General features: G+C 41.9%; 2 protein-coding genes across 2 annotated transcripts; both read right to left on the bottom strand.

Moving 5' to 3' along the window:
* Positions 398 to 2,429, bottom strand: LOC8057283 (FBD-associated F-box protein At4g10400). Its single transcript, XM_021452386.1, has 3 exons — positions 1,277 to 2,429; positions 1,017 to 1,151; positions 398 to 897 (listed from the first exon to the last, which is right to left on the bottom strand). The coding sequence occupies exons 1-3, from the start codon at positions 2,336 to 2,338 to the stop codon at positions 541 to 543; spliced, it is 1,554 nt and encodes a 517-aa protein (XP_021308061.1). The 5' UTR covers positions 2,339 to 2,429; the 3' UTR covers positions 398 to 540.
* LOC8057282 (putative F-box/LRR-repeat protein At5g02930) lies at positions 8,309 to 10,545 on the bottom strand. Its single transcript, XM_021452831.1, has 3 exons — positions 9,228 to 10,545; positions 8,965 to 9,105; positions 8,309 to 8,842 (listed from the first exon to the last, which is right to left on the bottom strand). Exons 1-3 carry the CDS (start codon positions 10,434 to 10,436, stop codon positions 8,675 to 8,677), a joined length of 1,518 nt encoding a protein of 505 aa, XP_021308506.1. The 5' UTR covers positions 10,437 to 10,545; the 3' UTR covers positions 8,309 to 8,674.

The raw sequence follows: 16,187 nt of genomic DNA, 5'->3' as shown, positions 1-16,187 counted from the left end.
CCCCCCCCCCCCCCCCCCCCAGCTCCCCTGTTTCCCGATCTCATCTGCACAGGCACCAAGCACGGTGCCTCCTCCGCCGGGCATTCAAGCCAGAGCCACCTAGGCATTCAAGCCACATCCACCTAGGCATTCAAGCCACGGCCACCCATCTCACACCACTACGCCCTGAGGTCCCCCACACCACATGAGATATGTAACTATGTACAGCAGTGCTTCCTTGTAGTTGGAAGTTACAGGACTAATATGTAGTGCCAAATGACAGATTTCATAAATCTAGTGAGGACGATGCTGATATCCAGAATTGGATATAAAAAATGTCTACTGCAGCAATCTTACCCAATAGCACATGGCTCTAATATTTGCTATTTCTACTACAGTCGGTTTATCACATATACCATAAACTAAGAACGAGCATATTTTGTTTAAATATCCCAAACTTCTAGTTAACAGATAATCAAAACACTACAATAATGAGAAATGGTTGTTCCGACAAATACAAAATGAGAGTGGCCAACCCAGGGCGAACGACCTAGAGCAATTCTAACATCTACATTCGAAGGGGTCTGCTACAGACAACTCACGGACATGATCAACATACATAGGATGGGTACATAATTTTTTTATAAAATGTAACCGTGCACCTCTCGATGCCCTTTTCTCCATCTGAAGCATCGCATATTGTTCTGCAAAAAAAGCCTCATTGCAGTCACTGGCTCCAACTTCGAGTCTCATTGACTCTAACTCTCTTGCATTCAGTAGAAAGAATGAGGCAAAATTGACTTGTGATCTGATGCCTCGATACTGCTTCAACACTATTGTCTTGAGAGGGATATCAAAACTTTTAATGAAATCCTTGTATTTACGACGCCATCGATTCAATCTCCCTGAAATTCGAGACTGAAGAACAGAACAGATCAAAATGGGAAACTCAAACCACATTGGTACAAGGATTAACACCACGTCAATAAAAAGATAGGAACATTGTAATCCAGAAACTGTAACTGAAGAACTATCACCTTTACGTACAACTTCTCCAAACAAGGAAAGCATTTCATCAACTCAATGACCGTATCAAGATTAACAAACTCTGATGCGATGGCTAGAGTCTTGACATTGCTCAATGCCGTTGTCATGCTTACAACTTTTAATCCCTGAATCAACAATCAAACAAAACATCAAGCCATGTGCAAATGCAGATGATATGAAAACCTCTATGTAACAGAAAACAAAACTCAGCAGTCTTTTCATGGGAAAAAAAATAGAATTCCATGGCTACCTGAATAGATGTGGTGTCATATACAAGCCTGCGATGAAGAAACCATTCATCATCAAGACAGCCTAAGGTCTCCAGTTTAGGTGCAGAGATTACAGTTAAAGTCATTGGTTTGCCAAGATAGAGAAATCTTTCAAGACAAGGGGCATCGACAATTATAACTTCCTGTAAGAACTGGAGATTGTCCCTTCGACGATCAGCGCCCACGCCGATGCTTTTGAGGCTATTAGAACTAATCCGGAGGCAGCCAAACCCAAAGATGTGTTTAAGTAACAGGCACTCCAGGACAGGGCACCTGGAAATGATGGTATTCAGTGAGCCCTCCGAGATGCTGACATCTTCAAGGCCAAGCTGCTTGAGATGGGGAAAGTGAATCCCTTCCACGGAGCTATCCAGGAGCTCGCATTTGCCGAAGGTAGCAACTCGGAGGGTAGCCGAGAACCGGAAAGTAGAGGCAGGTAGCGATGCCAACGGAGACGGTTGCATATACAAATATTTCATATCATTCCGTTCCCAGAAATCAAGCTCCTGGAGGTTGTGAAGCGCCGGGGAGCTGAGCCAGGCGTCCACGGTGGCGGGACGGTCCTGGAGAAAGTGAGGCGGGACGCAGAAGCGGCGGGCGGGGCCCCGGTGCGCGGAGAGGATGCGGGAGACAGCGCTGGCGAGGGCCTCCTTGTCAGCGTCAAACTTCTTATCGTCGCGGCGGTAGGCCATGGGCTCGGTGGAGAGGTCTGTGCCGTCGAGGACGAGAGGGGAGGCGAGCCAGACGTGGCGCCACCGGGAGGCGAGGATTTGGGTACGAGCAGCTTCCTTGGTGGAGAGAAGTGAAACTATCTCACCGAGGACGGCGTCGGGGAGGCCGCTGATGCGGTCGACGTCGTCTTCGCCGCCGCCGCCGCCACCACCAGCAGCAGCTTCTGACGGCGGCGGCGGTGGCGGCTCTTCGCTCTGGGTTGCAGGTCCAAGATTGGCCGCCTCCGTGGCTTCCGTTGCCCGCGGCTGGGGCTCATCGGCTGCGAGGTCCTCGGATCTCCTCCTCTTGGCACTGGGACACAGCAGCTCCATCTCCGCGGCCGGCGGGCGGAGGATTGTGGGGAGCTGCGCCGCCGCACCAGGCAACAGAGGCGGCTGCGGCTCTGGACTCTGGTGTGCCGTGTGTGTGACTGTGTGAGGGTGGGCCGTGCTGGGTTTTACGGGCCAACAGAATGCAAACAGGCTTTTGAGGTCACGTCTCTTCTTTTTTTTAATCTCGCCACCATTTGGCACGGTTCTGCATATTATTACGTACTGATATATGATATTTTAAGGCCTTGTTTAGTTCTAAAAATTTTTTAGTTTTCGGAACCGTAGTACTTTCGTTTTTATTTGACAAATATTGTCTAATTATAGAGTAACTAGACTTAAAAGATTCATCTCGCGATTTACAGGTAAACTGTGCAATTAGTATTTATTTTCGTCTATATTTAGTGCTCCATGCATATGCTGCAAGATTCAATGTGACGGGGAATCTTGAAAAGTTTTTGATTTTTGGGATAAACTAAACAAGGCCTAAGTTCTAACTACATTCTAAGGCCTAGCTTGTTCAGTTCTCAAAAATTTTTGGATTTCGAACTATAGTATTTTTGTTTTTATTTGACAAACATTGTCCAGTCATGGAGTAACTAGGTTTAAAAGATTCGTCTCGTAATTTATAGATAAACTGTGCAATTAATTTTTATTTTCATGTATATTTAATGCACCATGCATGTGCCGCAAGATTCGATGTGATGAGAAATTTTGAAAACTTTTGGAAACTAAACAAGGCAGTCTTCAACTAAAACAGGTGCTCGTATTTTTTTAGAATTATTTTAAAATTTAAAAGCAACGCTAGGGATACTCAAATCAGATTTTGTGCTTTGCCCATTTTTTATGGGTATTTATGCTTCTACTCTAATAGCAGCACCCAAATTTAGATCCCAAATCTATTTCATTAGCCAATGACAAATGAGACCCATTCATCATTCTCTTTTCCTTTTTCCTCTGGACCGGTGGATCTGGCCGCGCTGCCCCGAGTAGGAGATGTCGGCGCCACCCCTGCCGCCATCACCCACGAGCTTGCTCGATCCGTCTGCACTGCCCCAAGTAGGAGACGTCGGCGGCCCCAAAGCGGGAGATGTTGTTGCCACACCTGCCGTCACTGCCCAGGAGCCTACTTGACCCATCCACGATGCTCCTCATCCACTATGCCCTTCCTGCCCACAATAAGAAAAATAACGTGACTTGTGAGGTATAACAATTATTAGGAAATAAGCGAGTTAGAGTTGTGGCTATGAGTGCTACAGACGGGTTGATGAGAGGAATAGAAGTGATTGACATGGGAACTCCTCTCAATGTTCCATTTGGTTGGGAGGGTGCGACTTGTTTCGCAGCGCCCCTACTGCTCGACTCGTCGACAGTGCCCCTACCGCCCACAGAAAGGGCCATCGGAGAGAGGGGAAGGACCGTCGAAGGGTGCGACAAAGGGAAGAGATTCCTATGCGGTAGAGGGGGATGGAGCGGAGGAGGTTGTCGGATTGGAGACAGTCGTCGGAGTGGAGGGAGTTTTTGCGAGCGCACATCAAAGCCGCAGGATGGTGCTCGGGGTGTTGGGCCAATAGGAATTGGATCTAGAGGGATGATTTGAGTGCTCAAATAAATATAAGGTCTATAGTAGGGGTCCTATTAGAGTGATGTTTTTTAGCTTGGATATCTATATTTAGCTATGGAGGGTTAAGTAGGGGCTCTGCTGGAGTTGCTCTAATGGTGCTATACTTTTAGTGATAGGCGACGTCCCTCTCGATGTGAGATATCTATGTTGACTTCGTGAATCTCAAGATCTACTGACTCAATTCTTTGGAGGTGCTCATAAGGATGGAGATGTGTGTGTGTTGTAGGTGTCTATGTTGTAATTTGCAATTCTAAAAAATATTGCATATTATTATAGCATTAAAAAATTATTTTTTATCTCCTAAATTATCACTATGGTTATACAATTTTAGTTGTCTCATGTATAAACTTTCAAAGCCATGTAAAGTGCCTCTTTCTCCTAGCTTGAGATATTTTTGTCTTCTTTAGTTATATAAAAAATTAATAATTATTTGATAAGCTTTTTAAACTAGAGAAAATATATCTAAGCTTCTAAAATTTAAGAGCAAATCATAGCAATAGATTGGTATACGTTGAATATAAATCCCATGACAATATGTCTAGAAGGTTAAAAGGTACATTTATGTCGTGAAAAATGGAAAACTCCCAAAACATTCTAATTGGTCTATGAAAATATTCTGAAAATTTGCAACCAACATGAATGCATTCAACATTAATATACGTTGTACTCATCATGATTGCATAGCATAACATATTTTGTTGTGAAAAGTTTCTTTTAAAAATATGTTTATACATTGATTAGAATACCATGGAAGTTACACACATTATGAGCACCACTTTGACTATATCGTCCTCCCTCCATTCTAAATTGTATATATCTAGGTACGTAGCAAAATCTATGTATATCTAGAAAAATTAGAAGAATTTACAATTTGAAACGAAGTGAGTATCATTTTGGTTGTACAGAGCAATCCGTTCATTAACTGCGGCCACATCCGCATTGTCCTCGTGTAGAGCTTATATGGATGATAAATCAAGAAACTGCAAGTGTCTTGACACATTTTTCTCAGCAGTTCTTTGATAAGGTGAGCTTCTCCTCGTTACAAAATTTTGTATGACGTCTCCATGTTACACCCCAAAATTTCTATTTTGTGTTATAAATAGTATACACTAAATAGATTATACAATTTGGTAATTTTCATAAAATTTTCCAATATTTAGCTAGTGTGAAAAATAAATTAGTGTGAAAGTTAAAATGAACATGCAAAGTTTTCAATTATTTGGCAAGGTTTTGCATTCATGCTGGTCGCATTTCATGTTCATGAGTGAAAACCATTTTCAAAATACGTATAGGAGACAATTATCTCACTCCGGAAATTTTTTCTAGCTTTTTTAGAAATTAATTCCTCTTTCCATGATCTTAATCTTTTTTATTTGAAATTCTAATAATCTTTCATGAGCCCAAAATATTTTCTTTGAGTTCATCATCCTTTATTCTATCTCCAATACTTTTTAGGGATTTTTTTTAGCATTAGATAATTTTTTTGACTTCAGTAGTAATTGTAGATGGTTTAGAATTTTTTTTATCTGTGAAACTAATGCATTTTGAAATTAGGAAACCCTTGCCCAAAACCTTAGGTATATATGTATGTTGGCATTTTTTCGCTGCATTGATTGTAGGTTTAGTCTCTGTTTCACGAGGCGTTGCCCTAAACTCCATAGATATGAAGCCAAAATTCTTCCAATGAACGTTCGAGACGACCTCTTTTGGCCATCTCTCTAGTGTCCCGTGACAAATTTCTTCACCACTATAAGGTTCGTCTTATTCTCCTCTATGCTGACATGTGTTCTTTTTTCATGAATCCGTCACCACATCATTGATCCCCTCTGCCCTCCCTTTTATAGGCGAACTCTTCACCATTTGTTGGTTCTGTTCTCATCGTTTCATGGCAACGTTGGTCATCTCCTTGCTCCGCTCCACTGTCCTCTCATCCTCATACTCGCACCGCATGTTGCCGCTCACTGCCCCAGCACCACCATCACACCCTCCACCTACTGCCCAGCACCACCATCGCACCCCCTTCGTCGGGGCATGTGCCATGTCGTCACCTCGCTGCATGCTGAGCTGCTCGTCGCTGCCTTTGCTGTCGTGTTGCACGCCACCTCGTAGTCGTGCCTTGACTCAGTGATGTAGGGAAAATTCAAGTGCCTCAGGTGACTTGTCAAAAAAAAAAAAAGTGCCTCAGGTGGAGGTGGAGTTCCATGCATACCTGATGTACACCTAAGTTGAAGCACTTGTAATTTATCGTAAAGAATACAGATCAGCAAAAGCAAGGACAATACAAAAGGGTCATAGTATTATTGCGAGAATAAAATGCATCCTCCATCATCCACGTGACCACGTCTTCTTTTGGACGTATGGATTCTCAAAACATAAAAAATAGATAAACACAAGATTGAAATGTGCATACAATTGAAATCCTATAGGAAACCAGATATAGGAAAGTTAAAATGAAGTGTGTTGATGGTACATAGAAAGAACAAAACGCATCCTCCAACATTCAGGTCCCCTTTTCAACGTACAGATTCTCAAGACATAGAAATCGGCAAAACATAAGATTGAAATGTCCATACAATTGAAATCTTATAGGAAACTGGAAAGTTATGAATGAAGCGTTTGGTACATAGGGAGAACATAGGAAACCAAAGACATAGGAAAACAAAACATGAGGATGGTCCTCATGCTTATTTTCCTGCGGAAGTCCTATATAATAACTCATTTCATAAGAATAAGAAATTCATAGGTTTCAATCCTTGGTTCCAAAGGCTCTTATAAGAAAATTATAAATTCTTAATAGGAATTGAATCCTCCAAAATTTCTTTATTTTTCCTTCATTAAAAAAGGGTCCTCACGCTTAAAAACAAAATTACAACCTCCAAAATTTCAGCACCAAAGATCTCTCATCACATCCACCACATATCCGAAACCAAGAAAACACAGTGACAAAGGGAGCAGTGGCTCTTAGGAGGTGGTGAACTGACGAACACAAACAAGCTACTACGTATTAAGGGTGCAGGGTGGGTTATGAAAACTCTACATTTTGGAGCCGTTTGGCAACCTTAATTAGCTTCTACTCTCTCCATAATAAGAAGAAACAACACCTATATGTGATAGCAGTGAAAACGATTCAAGGTTTCAGCCCAGAAATATTTCTCATTCTTTGCCACTGCACTTGAATCGACCAAACTGTGGTTTTGGAGGTGATTCTCTTTCTTTTATTTTGCTCACTTATGTGCTAGCAATTGTATTCTTTTAGTTATATCATCTTCTTTTAGTGCGACAAGTTAATATGGAATTTATTTAAGTTGTCCTTCAACCACAAAAAATGGGTTTGAAATATTTTTTCTTATGAATTAGAATCCATCCTAATAGCCAAACGGTTTCATAAATTGGTTCTGATCTATCACTTGAAACCTGTTCCTATGAGAATCTATATCCTTATCAAATGCACCTTTAATGTTTGTGGAGATAAACACATCCATTCATCAATTCCTGATCTATCTGACGGTGCAAGTGCAATTGCCAACCCCAGGCAATTACCAAAACCTGTAGATGCTCTTTTTTTTTTGAAAAATTGTACAGTGGAACCATGTCAGAATGATAGGAGGGTCCCTTTTAAGATACTAATGTATGTGAAAACAAAAGGGGCATCTAATTGGGAAGCTAGGCCTTGTTTAGTTACACCAAAAATCCAGAAACTTTTCAAAATTCCCATCATCAAATCTTGCGACACATGCATGGAGCATTAAATATAGATAAAAAAACTAATTGCATGCGAGACGAATCTTTTGAACCTAGTTAGTCTATAATTGGACAATAATTACTAAATAGAAACGAAAATGCTATAGTACCCAAAACATTTTCACCCCAAGAACTAAACAAGGCCTAGCCACAACCACAAGCCCAGATGATCTCGATGACTCCTTCCTAGTGCCTTAGAAAACCTTGCAAAGATCTGGAGTTTACAGCTGAGCAGCAGGTCCGCTTCTTTGCAAACCGTGATGGTAGAGTTCATCATTGGATGCAGTAGTTGAACCATGCTTGTCCTGTGTCTCAGATGCCAGGTGCCTGATGTTGTAAAATGTCTGAACCTTTTTTTTTTGTCTTGATAGCAATGCTAATTGGTGATTTTGTAAATAAGACAGAGATGACTAACTACGTACAGCACTGCTTCCTGGAATTGGAATTTACAGGACCAACATGTAGTACCAAATGGAGATTTCATAAATCTACTGAGGAGGTTGCAGACACTCAGAATTCAAAAAAAAAAAAATGTCTACTGCAGCAATATTGCACAATAGCACATGGCTCTCATTTTGCTATTTCTACTATAGGCAGTTTATCTCATATAACATAAACTAAGAGTGAGCATATATTGTTCCAGGTAATAGATATTCAAAGCACTACAATTCATGAGAAATAGTTGCTCCGACGAATACCAAATGAGTGGCAACACCAAGGTGAAAGACCTAAACAAATTCTACCATCTACATTCGATGGGATTTGCTACAGACAAATCACGAACATGATTAACATGTATACCATGGGTACAAATTTTGTTTGTAAAATGTAACCGTGAACCTCTCGAGGCCCTTTTCTCCATCTGAAGCATTCTATGTTGTTCTGCAAAAAAAGCGTCATTGTAATCACTGGCTACAACTTCGAGCCTCATTAACTCTAACTCTCTCGCATTCAGTAGAAAGAATGACGCAAATTTAGTTGATTTGTGATCTGATGCCTCGATATGTCATCACTATTTTCTTGAGATGTATATCAGAGCTTTTAATGAAATCCCTATGTTTACGACGCCACCAATTCATTTCTCCTGAAATATTGCGATTCCAACACCACCGGTTCCTATTCATTTTCCCTGAAATACAAGACTGAAGAACAAAACAAATCAAAATGGGAAACTCAAACCGGATTAGTAGAAGGATTAACACCAAGTCAATAAAAAGAATATATGAATAATGTGATCCAGAAACTGTAACTGAAGAACTGTCACCTTTATGTACAAGTACAACTTCTCGAGACATGGAAAGCATTTCATCAACTCAATGACCGTATCAAGATTAATATAATATGATGTGATAGCTAGAGTCTTGACATTGCTCAATGCCATTGTCAATCTTACAACTTTAAATCCCTGGATCAAGCAACGAACAAAACATCAAGCAATGTGCAAATGCAGATGATATGAAAACCTCTGTAGCAGAAAACAAAACTCAGCAGCCTTTTCATGGGAAGAAAACAAAATGCCATGGCTACCTGAATAGATATGGTGCCAAACAAAAGCCTGGGACGACCAAACCATCCATCATTAACACGCCCTATGGTCTCCAGTTTAGGTGCGGAGATCACAGTTAAATTGGTTGGCTTGTATGCACCAACACCAAGATAGAAAAATCTTTCAAGACAAGGGGCATCGGCAATTATGACTTCCTGTAAGAACTGGAGATTGTCCCTAAGACGATCAGCATCCACGCCAATGCTTGTGAGGCTATTGGAGCTAATCCGGAGGGAGCCAACCCCAAAGATGCCTTTAAGCAGCAGGCACTCCAGGACAGGGCAGCTGGAAATGATGGTATGCAATGAGCCCTCGGAGATGCTGGCATCTTCAAGGCCGAGCTGCTTGAGGTGGGGAAAGTGAATCCCCTCCACGGAGCTACCCAGGAGCTCGCATTTGCCGAAGGTAGCAACTCGGAGGGTAGCTGAGAACCTGAAAGTAGAGCCAGGTGGCGGTGCCAATGGAGAGCGGGGTTGCATATACCTATATATCATTATATCTTTCCCTTCCCAGAAATCAAGCTCTTGGAGGTTGGCAAGCGCTGGGGAGCTGAGCCAGGCGTCCACGGTGGCCGGACGGTCCTGGAGAAAGTGCGGCGGGACGCAGAAGCGGCGGCCGGGGCCCGGGTGGGCGGAGAGGATGCGGGAGACCACGCTGGCGAGGGCCTCGTCGGCGGCGGTAAACTTCTTAGTGCTGTGGTTGTCGGCCTGGGGCATGGTGTAGAGGTCTGTGCCGTCGAGGACGAGAGGGGAGGCGAGCCAGACGTGGCGCCACCGGGAGGCGAGGATTTGGGTACGACCGGCTTCCTTGGTGGAGAGAAGCGAAACTATCTCACCGAGGACGGCGTCGGGAAGGCCGCTGATGCGGTCGACGTCGTCGTCTTCGCCGCCGCCAGCTTCAGACGGCGGCGCCGGCGGTTCTTTGCTGTTGGTTGTAGGTCCGGGATTGGCCGCCTCCATGGCTTCCGTTGCCCGCGGTTGGGGCTCACCGGCTGCGATGTCCTCCGATCTCATCCTCTTGGCACTGGGACCCTGCAGCTCCATCTCCGCGATCGGCGCCGGCGGTTCTTTGCTGTTGGTTGTAGGTACGGGATTGGCCGCCTCCGTGGCTTCCATTGCCCGCGGCGGGGGCTCACCGGCTGCGATGTCCTCCGATCTCATCCTCTTGGCACTGGGACCCTGCAGCTCCATCTCCGCGATCAGCGCCGGGCGGCTCGTTGGGGGAGGCTGCGCCGCCGCACCGAGCACAAAGGCGGCTCCGGAGAGTGGGCCGTGGTGTGTTTTATGGCCCAACAGAATGCCAACAGATTTGTGATCTCGTCTCTCGTTTCTTTTTTTCTTTTTGTTTTTTCTTTTCTGGAAGTCGTCTCTCGTTGAGCTGCCCGTATCGTCACCGCTTGTCAGATTTCTTTTTTAAAAAAACTAGGCTCTTCATTACTTATTGGCTAACAGAATCGTTAGCGACAATTACAGCTAAGTCCTCACTACCGTATATTGGTGCTTTGCTAAGTGCCACACTCGATAAAAACTACACGGTGAATTTTTGGTCAATAGAGAAGTTTTTGCCGATACTTGGCAAAGCAACGAAAACAACTTGAAAAAATAGGATTTTTTTCAGGAGGCCCCACCCCATCTCCTTCCTCTTTTACAAAATGATTTCAAATAAAAAAGTTATCAACTATAAAATTTCATAACTTTTCGAGATCTACAATTTTCATCTATGTAGTTTCTCCATCGGGTCATTTACAAAATCTAAATTTTAAATTTGACAAAATTAAAACATAGTTTTTATATGACGAGATGATTTCAAATTGAAAAGTTATCAACTACAAAGTTTTATAACTTTTTGAGATCTACAGAGTTTATTTAGAGAGTTTTTTTTCCATCCAAGGTCGTTTTGAAAATTTAAATTTTAAATTTTTTAAATAAAGACGTAGTTTTGCATGCCAAGATGGACTCAAATGAAAAAGTTGCCAATTACAAAATTTCATAGCTTCTCAAGATTTACAAAGTTTGTTTTGGTTGTTTGATCATTTGTTCATCCAACATGGTGATTTTAAGAATTTATACAACTTTGTAGTTGAAAAACTTTTTGATTTGAATTTATTTAGGGCTTCAAAATTCAATTTGATTTTCTTTTTGCCTAGTGTTTTTTTAACACTCTGCCCGAGTGTAAAAAAACAATTAGCAAAGATGCTTCTTTGCTGAGTATAAAAAAATACTAGACAAACACCGGCAAAGAAGCCTTGTGAGCGAAAAAACACTTTGCATACCATATTTGATACTTAGCAAAGAGCGAGATTCGAGCCAGATTCCGGTAGTATTAGGTACCACTACCAGAGAGCCGGCTTTTGTTGTGTGCCCGTCTGTTTGCCGTGAGCAACACATGGTAAAGGGTGGATTTGCCGTATGCTCAGCCCACGCACACAGCAAACGCCAGGCATACGGTATACCTGGCCTTTTTCATGTGTTACACACGGTAAACACCAGTCACACGACGATTAAATCTTTGTCGTGAGCAATACACAACAAAAACAGGGCACACAACAAAAGCTAACCTCACGGTAACGCCCACTCCTAGCTTCAACGTTTGTCGTGTGCGGCCGTTAGGCACATGGCAAAGCCTGGGTTTGCCGTATGCTTGAGGCTCGCACACAGCAAACACAAACTTTGCCGTGTGCCAGGGTCAATTTGTCTTTTTTTTTTAGATTTTGCCCTCCAAATGTTTTCTTCTCTACACAATCACCATCTGTAATTTCATACTCAAATTTCATAAAATTTGAAACATGTTTGTTATATTTTTACGATTAACAACATTTATTTTTATTTTTCCGGATGCGGTCAAATTTGAACTACGAGTTAGTGAAATAGTTGGAAAAAATATCGAAAAAATGATATTTATGTTACCCAACCCTATCTGAGAACACACATTCAAAACAGAAATGACTTTCGAATGCTGTGGTTAGCACACATGACGCCGAATAAATGCTATTTTATTGCGTAAATCCTAAAACCTGTACATATGTCATGTTATCATACACAGAGGCCATAGAAAAAGTTTGGGAAGATTTCGAACAAGTTGTCACGTATGATGTGTAGAAACCGGACAATTTCTGTAGAAGTTTCATAGAGTTATGAGTGAAGGAGCATGAGTTGGAGTAGATTCGACTTTCATATTTGAGTTTGATTTCGAAACTTTTTCTATAGGCACTACACCACATAGTCTGTGTCGTGTCCAAATTTGGGAATTTTTCGGAATCGTTTGCTATTTCTTAATTATTTTCAGTATTTATTGATTTTGAAACGAGAAAATTTTAATTGAAAATTTTAAAATATGAATTTTTTTAAATAACCTCGGATGGAAAAACTCTAAATAAACTTTGTAGATCTCAAAAAGTTATGAAACTTTGTAGTTGAAAACGTTTTGTTTTGGAATCATCTTGTCATACAAAAACTACGTTTGAATTTCTCAAATTTAAAATTCAAATTTTGTAAACGACCTCGGAAGGAGAAACTTCTTAAATGAAAATTGTAGATCCCAAAAAGTTATGAAACTTTGTAGTTGACAATGTTTTGATTTGAAATCATTCAGGACCTCAAATAATCATTTATACATAATTTAGTATAATATCTGAGGAATCGAAATGCAATATAAACACAAGTCATAGTATGATGCAATGGTTAAAAGAGGAAATGTGTGAGAGAGAGGTCATGGGTTCAAATCCCATGGGACGCAAAGATGCAAAAAATTCAGAACTTGGCCAGCAGGTGCAAAAAAATCTCCTTTTTTTTAGATTTTTTTATTTTTATCTGTGCCAAACCTGGGAAGGGGGTTTGCCGTGTGTCCAACACTGGCACACGGCACGACAAACCCTACTGTCAAACCGTCTCCCGTCGTCCGTCACCTTTTTTTTTACTGTGTGTCAAGATTGACTCTCGGCAAAGCTTCGCCGTGTGCCCGCAATTTGGCCATGAGTAAAGGTAAAGTTCACCGTGGAAGGGTTTGCCGTGTGTTCTTCGCCGTGAGCAACACATGGCAAAACCTTTGTCGTGTGCGGTTTGGGCTTTGCCGTGTGCGCCAGACACACGGCGAACCCCCCATCCGGTAGTGTACAAAATAATGATCCCTTCCCCTTCGGTACATAGATAACCCAATCAAACCAGCTCATGAGCTGCTTCATTACGATACCTATTAGCATGAACACGCGCTGTCATTGTTGTTGTTTATCATTCCAAAATATTGATTAGCTTATGCATGGCCTTGTGTGTATACATAAGTTTCACAATGACATTCCAAAATATTGATTAGGTATCGCTGTAAATAAGCAGGATTCGAAGGCTTAAATCAATGCAACTCACATCTAATAATTAGGACCCTTAAGCTACTTGAAGGAGCAGTACAACAAGGTACGATATAAGAAAAATGCTAGGCTAATCAACTAGTAATTGTACAATCCCAAAGTAATATTTTACCTATGAGCTCTTGTTACATCAAAGCACCAATAAGTATTTATAAACTCATCCTGTATAAAAGTATCTGAGAGCCTTACTATGTCATAGTGTTGCTTAGAATTTTTAATAATATCTATTTGAAAATGTGTTCTATGTGTATAGAGTGGTCTGTGTGATAGAAAGGTCACATGTATGGATGTCATACTGTATCTATATTTTCTATATTGATTCAGTAAGTCTTATTCCTAGCATTTTAGATATAATTGAGCAATGTTGCCTGAGACCTGATGCCTTAAATATCTTGGACAGAAGTTGACATTTCTTGCAGAAACTTTTTTTTCTATATTAGAACACAACTGCTGAGCATATTGATGTGCTGAAATTTTTATAGATGAATTTATACCCATATATAAATCACTCTTATATTAGAACACAACTGCTGAGGGTATTTGTTGAAGGGCATGCCTAGTGCAGTGGTGAGAGCTGTCTCACTCCTTCCCCAGACCCAACTCATTGGGAGCCTCCAACAATGGGTCTGCTCTTTTATCGAACCAATGTTGTACATTCAGGTTGTACCAAGTAGTCTCATAATTTTCTACTTTGCTGTAGGTTGAGAGCAGATTTTCCTTCGATATGAATTGCAAATACAATGGCAACTTGCACGTGAAGGTGTTTCTTTGTCCTTTTTAATGCATGTTCAAGTATGCTCCGTACATTTCCAATGCTGCAAGAGAGCTGCTGCATGTCGTCCTTTCTGAACATTGTCAGTTGTAAACCTTATTGCTTATAGCTTATTATAGATTCTCTGCTGTTGGCACTTCTAAATTTGTACTTTGGTTTATAATGGTTTTGCAGGATCACAAGAACACCTTATACTCAATGTAGTTACAGCTTATGTACTGTTAGACATCTTCTATGTTGCTACTCATGTGTTATTAGAAATCTTCTAGGCTGCAACAACTCGAGTAGATGCTCTGTAGATGAGTTATATCTGAAGTTTTGTAAAGAATTTGATTGCTGAAACGGATGAAATATTTGTAATGCATAACGGAACATGATGGAGAATTTTCTTTTTTTTGTTTTTGTAAATTGTCATTAGTGACGCATTTAGCCAAGGCGTGTCACTGTTGAGTTCCACGTGAGTGACGCATCTCAGCTGAACGCGTCGCCGCTCAAGGGTCATCTGTGACGCGTCTCGGCTGAACGCGTCGCCACTCAAGGGTCATCAGTGACGCGTCTTGGCTTAACGCATCGCCTCCGAAGGGCATTAGTGACGTGTCTCAGCTGAACGCATCGCCTCCAAAGTTCATTAGTGACGCGTATTTATGCGTCACCGATATGTTCACATAAGAGACACAATATAAGTGACGTGTTCTTTATGCGTCACTAATAACCATCTAGATGCGTGACTAATGTACTTTTCTGGCATAGTGTTACTCACAACTATCCCTCATATCTCTCCCCTCTGCTCCCTCATGGAGTCAGGGTTCTCAATGTCACCTCTGCTCCCTTGCTAGTAGGCAAGCAGCGGCTCGGGTTGCAGAGCCCGTAGTGGCACGCACGTTCAGGCAGCCCGGTGTGGGCTTGCAGCGTGCAGGGTAGGTTGGGAGCAGCGTCCAGGTAGCACAGCGGCAAGATGGGGTGCACCATGCAGGAAGGGGAGCCAAGAGCACAGACAGCGACACATGCAGGAGATCAGAGCCTAGCCGGTGCAGCTAGAGGGGTAGATCCACAACGCATGGTTCTTCTCCCTTAATTACTCTCTCCTTTGTGAGAGAGTAGAACTGCACGAGCTTTTTATTAGCAGTGTGATGAGGTACATAACAATGGTGCCGAAGCACTGCCGGCCATTCATACACTGCTGCATCCGCCATGGACCAAAGGAGAGGCTATCTAGTTTTTGACTAAATTACAAAGAACTAGTCCTATCCTATCTATCTGGCCGGTGAAGAGGCGTGCGCTGACATCCTTGACTACAGGTTACCTCATTGCTGGATCATGTGTGAGCATGGATGGAGGCCACGTACGGGAGGAAGAAGGAAGGGATCGGTCGTAAGACTTTGCGGTGGTGCGTGAACTGAACCATTGCTCTCCTAGGTGGATGAGAATTCGGATCGAACCCTAGAGATTACAAAAATCAAGTCTATATTTTCACTTTGTTATTGCTTGCAAAAAAAAAATCAAACAATGCTTGCAACGGTTTTCAAGTTTTAGAATTTCCATTTGGTTGTTGTAACATATGACAATCTGAATGTAACCCTAGTAGAGCGAGAACAGAGGCAAGGAAAGGTGCTATAGCTGCACTACTAGTTTGACCATATTTTGATGCTAAGTAGTATACGATGTTGTGGTGTCAAGTAGTTGGAGCAGCAAAAGTGTGTAAGGCCTTGTTTAGATGCATTTTTTTTTGAAGTTTGGCACTGTAGCATTTTCGTTTCTATTTGACAAACATTGTCCAAACATAGACTAACTAGACTCAAAAGATTCGTC

Source organism: Sorghum bicolor, chromosome 2, assembly GCF_000003195.3.
Source record: "Sorghum bicolor cultivar BTx623 chromosome 2, Sorghum_bicolor_NCBIv3, whole genome shotgun sequence".
Taxonomy (NCBI): domain Eukaryota; kingdom Viridiplantae; phylum Streptophyta; class Magnoliopsida; order Poales; family Poaceae; genus Sorghum; species Sorghum bicolor.
This window is presented reverse-complemented; position numbering and strand designations above follow the sequence as displayed.